Here is a 5,801-nt window from a genome sequence, read left to right on the forward strand (position 1 = left end):
TTTTTTTTCCGATCTATCAGTCTCAGGTACGCAATCTCTCAAATCGTCATAGATCTCACTCTCGTGTCCCTCTCTTTTCAATTTTTACTATTACACATTCCGATCTGAATTGTATTTTCTTTCAAGAAAAGCCAAAAAAACACGCCATGAATTCAAATTACGGGAAATCCAGCTTCGACTTCGATCTCGGAATCGGATCTTCCCGACCTAAATCCCTAAACGAACAGAAAAACCATTCCTATTCCTCTTCTTCTTCTTCTTCTTATACCTCTTCGTTTTCCTCCACCCAACAACCCAAACCCGCGTGGCAGCCCAACAAGCCCTCCTGGACCCACCAGCCCGCTCCGACCCAACCCGCCACCCGCCCCGGCATTTCCTCCGGCCCCACTTCTTCCATGGTCGGTGACATCTTCGGCAAGACCTGGTCTTCCTCTTCTGCTTCCGGTTCGGGTATTGGTATCGTCGAAAAGAACCCGAATTTGTTCGGGGATTTGGTCAGCTCGGCTCTGGGTGGACAGAGCAAGACCAATTCCAATGTCCCTTTGAAAAATTCCACCCCATCTTCCAATAAGACCTCGTTTTCGATGGGAAACGTGGCTGATTCATTGCCAAAGACTGGTAGTTCGGTTAATACTGCTGGGAATTGGGGTTCTTCTGGGAGTTTCACAAGTGGGTTTAATGCTGCTTATAGCAATAGCAATAGTAATACTAATAGGAACAATGATAATGGTGTTTATAAGGGTTCCAATCTCGGAGGCCCTTCGATTCGTAGTGGGGTTGGGATGAGTGGGATGAAGAGCTCTAATAAGGACCCATTTGGTTCTTTGGTTGATTTCGGGTCAAAACAATCCGGTCCTAGTGTTAATTCTGCGAGTAAAAGTAGTGTTAGTGGTAGTACTGGTAAGGTTAATGTTGGTGATGATGGTTTTAGGGATTTTCTGAATGCGCCAAAGTTTAATTCGAGCACAAAGACATTTCCTTATAGTGATTTTAGCTCGAGTAATAATGATTTTACTGGAGTGAATTCAGGTTCTGATTCAAAAACGAATGATTTTGGGATCCCTGGTGTGGATTTCAGTTCTAAGAATCAGACACCTGTTCAGAATTCTGGTGGTGATCCGCTAGACATGTTGTTCTCATCATCCTCTGCTTCGGCCGGGGGTGCTGTAGGAGGACAGCAAAAATCAGAAGTTGATGATTGGGGGTTGGATACAGAGTTTGGAGGAGGATTTGGAGAACATGATGCGGGTGGTTCTACAACTGAGCTTGAAGGGCTTCCGCCCCCGCCTGCTGGAGTGTCAGCTTCAATGGCTAAGAACAAGGGTATGGACAATTACAAGCAAGGGCAATATGCTGATGCGATTAAGTGGCTTTCTTGGGCTGTAATTCTTATTGAGAAAGCTGGTGATGATGCTGCCTCTGTGGAGGTTTTGTCGAGCAGGGCATCATGTTACAAAGAGGTTGGGGAGTATAAGAAGGCTGTGGCAGACTGTACAAAGGTATGCTAGTAATTTCTTCCTTTTCTTTGTTTGGTGATTCTAAGAGATTTTAACGCATTTTATATTATCTTGTGGTTTATAGATGACTATCTGTGACTTTCATGTGAGTTGTTGAATCATAGGACCTCCATTTTTGCATTGTAACTTAACTCTAGTAGAAGTACACTAGAACTAATGAATAATCTAGTTATGCTTATTAACATTCAGATCACAGATAGAAAAGAATGAGAATTGATGGGTGTGAAAAAGGGCATCAGTTAAATACACGCTAGGTTTTTCATATATGTAATATACTGCCTCTTTGATCTAAACTTGAATGCTGCTATCGACTGATATGTGGCAGCGGCAAGGATTGCTGTTGCCTGCTCCAAGTCATTTTCTTATGTTGTGGGTAATGGTAAATGACCAATTTTAAAAAAAGATAGGCTGACAAATTGTGCATGTTGGTGTGTCACTCTGATTGATTGTCATGTAGACAACTGAATGTCATATTTCTTTTCTGCCCATCAACAGATGTGGATCTTGGTTCTTTCAGATTGATTAATGCACAGTATATTCTTGATCTCCTTATTTCCCTGAACAAAAACCCAATAATTTGCATTTTCTTGTGTAGATTCTGGAACATGATGAAGCAAACGTGTCTGTCCTTGTACAGCGTGCACTCCTCTATGAAAGCATGGAGAAGTACAAGTTAGGGTCAGAAGACCTTAGGACTGTTCTGAAGATTGATCCTGGTAATAGGATTGCAAGAAGTACCATTCACCGCTTGACTAAGTTGGCGGACTAGAAGACTTTTTTTTTTCTTCTCTCGATAGCCTTTATATATAGGTTGATAACTTTTTCCCCTTACCATCAAAAATATGTGGGGGCATAATAACATTTTTACTGATACGTGAATGTTTTTGAAGATTTCGCCCTTTGGATTGTTTCACATGTATGATGTATTTTTTATTTGTTTTACTGCTTGTGACTGGAAATGATTCTTTTTTGTTTCTTGAAACTGGTTTTGAAATTTGAAATTGATTAACAGTGTGTACTTTTCTTTGCATACGTGTGGGAACAACATATGTTCTGGTTGATGCCTGCTACCATATGTTTCTCTGTTTTATTCAATGAACCTCAATATGCAATCGTGCACTGCAATGTTTTCAAAATTCTTACAAATTATGAGCTGAGCACTATTTGTTGTTGGAACCGTATAGGCATATGCTAATATGGGCTAATATGCTTATTGTTGCATTTTTGGTTAAGTCTTGGCATTTGTAATTCGGTTGTGAATTTTCCTTTAGTCAGGCTGCTTGTATATCCTGTTGTTTTCCTGTAGAATGCATCAATGATGCTAGGCTAGTGTCTACTAATTTTGGTAATGATGGGATTCTGGCTGTATGTATTGGTTCCTATAAGTGGCGGTTTTTTATTGTAGTATTTTTCTTGAATGATGATCACAACTTTACTGCTATATATAGTGTGGGGATGGGGAGGTCAAAATTGGGCTTCGAACCATAGCCAATGAACTCCACAAAGGATGCATTACCGAACCCCACTTCCAGGATTTAATTTGATTATAGTAGTTTGGTTTTTTGGGTTCCTCAGCATTGCAAAATGTCAACTGTCATTTATCTGTAGTGTTCCATAACCATTTACTCAAATGAGAAAGCATACAGATTGATCTGTGTTGAGTTTGTTCAGTCTTGTCCCCTTTTGTATTTGGGAAATAGTTGTCCTTTCCATGGAAGTAAGGGTTTTGTCCCCTTTTGCATTTGGGAAATGATTGTCCTTTCCATGGAAGTAAGGGTTTTGGTCTAGCAATTGAAAAAAGCTTGGACAGTTTTGTGCTGCTGGCATGCTAGTATTTTACATTTGGTAGACAGTAATAGATATTGTAATGAATGAGAGATTTGAGGTTAAATCTTTGCCTATACCAAAAACTGATTGATGTCTTGATCTGATGATAAAGAAATATCATTAAGAGCGGACGTTATAGGTTTAAACTCTCTAAAAAAAAAAACTATTCAATAATCATTCTGTATGAATAGTTATTATTTAAAATGAGGAATAAATATTCATATTTTACAAACTTTTTACATGCACATAATAATTATAAATAGTTGTCCTTTCCATGGAAGTAAGGGTTTTGTCCCCTTTTGCATTTGGGAAATGGTTGTCCTTTCCATGGAAGTAAGGGTTTTGGTCTAGCAATTGAAAAAAGGCTTGGACAGTTTTGTGCTGCTGGCCTGCTAGTATTTTACATTTGGTAGACATTAACAAATATTGTAACCGAATGAGAGATTTGAGGTTCAATTTTTGTCTATACAAAAAATTGATTGATGTCTTGATTTGATAATAAAGAAATATCATTAAGAGCGGACGTTTTAGGTTGAAACTCTCTCAAAAAAAAAAAAAAAACTATTCAATAGTCATTCTGTATGAATAGCTATTATTTAAAATGAGAAATAAATATTCATATTTTACAAACTTTTTACATGCACATAATAATTATAAAAATAGAAAATCATAAAAAGTAATTTTACTCTCCAAAATTTTAAATATATATATATTATATATATATATATATTGTAAATATAATTGTATAAGTGAAATATTTCCTATATATTGATCTTGATTCTATTATAATGTTATAACTTACAATCAAACATATAAGGGTAAATTGCAAATTACACATTTAAAGTATGGGAGTGATTGAATTTTACACATTGAAATTTCAAAATTTGGATTTTACCCCCTAATATTTGAGGTATTTAGATTTTACACCCTGATGTTTCAAAATTTGAATTTTACCCCCTATATTTTAAGGGTGTTTTGATCTTACTCCCTAAAGTTTAGGAGTGTTTAAATTTTATAACCTAAAGTTTCATAATTTGTGGTGAAAAATCCAAGTACTCCTAATTTTAGAGGATAAAATTCAAATTTTAAAACATTAGAGTGTAAAATCTAAATACCCTAAACTTTAAAAAGTAAAATTCAAATTTTGAAATTTCAAGATATAAAATCTAAACACTCCTAAACTTTAGGAGTGCAATTTGTAATTTATCCAACATATAATTAAATATGTTTTGTTATTATATTATAACACATTTTATTCTTAGCAATAAATATTACTATTCACATGGTAATCTGCATTCAATTTACACATGCCCTTAATTTGACAATAGATCATAGGAAGACAACAATTATTACCTTAAATAAATAACCAAAAAAAAAAAAAAGACGCTACCATTTCATTATTGGCCATTTTCAGATCTAAGTTCAATCAAATCGCATACACAGTAATGCCTTTTTAGGGTTCTTTTTATAAGAGCTTGGGCCTAAACGGGTTTTTTTTCTCTTTTTTTAGCCGAATGCCTTCAAACTCAACTAGAATACGCACACACATATATATTCTTTGAATCACGAGCCTCCAACACACATTGCCATGTGGCCCATGTCAAATTTGGGTTTAATTTATCCACCAAAAAAAAAAAAAAGTTTCAAGGAAGGAATATTTTTAAAACCAAGCTAAGATTCATATCCTATAAAAAAATAATAATAATAAAAAAGACACATTTTTGCCAAATCTGGTTTTTAAACTTTAAATTAAACTAGCCACTAACTTCTCATAAAAATAAATAAATAAATAATTTAAAAAAAGCTAGCCACTAACTGAAACCCTTCTTAAATTTTTTTCCGTAATGTATTTTTTTTTTTTCATTCCCTTTTTAATTATTTGGGAAATTCCCTCTCAAAAAAAAAAAAAAAAAATTTGGGAAATTCTATAGCAATGCTCTTTGAGCCATCTCTCCGGAGACTTGGACGGAGGTCTTCACAAAAGGATAGTAAGGAGTGTAAAGAAGGATACTGATTCTATTAATATAGAAGCTTAAAACGACTTGTAGTCTTGCAGCTGTTATTGTAATTCTGTATGTAGTTTAGCATCACTAGTTAAATATAGGATTAGTTATAATAAGGGCCACGTGTATGAATTCTGTTAGAGTAGTTAGTTACAAATCTGTTATGATTAAGGTCCCTATATAATAGGGAATCTGATGTAATCTATTTGATATATTCTTCACAGTAGCCATACTTGCCATATTTGACAGTAGTAGCAACGAAGGATTGACACCATGAGTGATCGAAGAACTGTGGTTGATCCTGTTGTTTGCAGAGGATGAAGACGATGAAGAATTTGCAGAAGACGCCATTTGTTGGCTCTGATACCATGAAAGAGACTCTGATATTATGAGAGAGCTCTGATATCTGTTAGAGAGAAAATCTAAGAAAGAGGAAATAGAAAAAACTGAATTC

General features: G+C 35.3%; 1 protein-coding gene across 1 annotated transcript; it reads left to right on the forward strand.

The window, feature by feature from the left end:
- Positions 1-6: 6 nt before the first annotated feature.
- On the forward strand, positions 7-2,547 carry LOC112009903 (uncharacterized). Its single transcript, XM_024042260.2, has 2 exons — positions 7-1,499; positions 2,113-2,547. The coding sequence occupies exons 1-2, from the start codon at positions 147-149 to the stop codon at positions 2,284-2,286; spliced, it is 1,527 nt and encodes a 508-aa protein (XP_023898028.1). The 5' UTR covers positions 7-146; the 3' UTR covers positions 2,287-2,547.
- The last annotated feature ends 3,254 nt before the right edge of the window (positions 2,548-5,801 follow it).

This window comes from Quercus suber, unplaced genomic scaffold (genome assembly GCF_002906115.3).
Source record: "Quercus suber isolate HL8 unplaced genomic scaffold, Cork oak 2.0 scaffold_61, whole genome shotgun sequence".
NCBI lineage: Eukaryota > Viridiplantae > Streptophyta > Magnoliopsida > Fagales > Fagaceae > Quercus > Quercus suber.

Bases quoted from the DNA above. Each gene is read 5' to 3' on its own strand.
- LOC112009903 (XM_024042260.2), top strand. From the start codon at position 147: ATGAATTCAAATTACGGGAAATCCAGCTTCGACTTCGATCTCGGAATC. The intron at 1,500-2,112 runs GTATGCTAGTAA...TTTCTTGTGTAG, and splicing joins CTGTGGCAGACTGTACAAAG to ATTCTGGAACATGATGAAGC.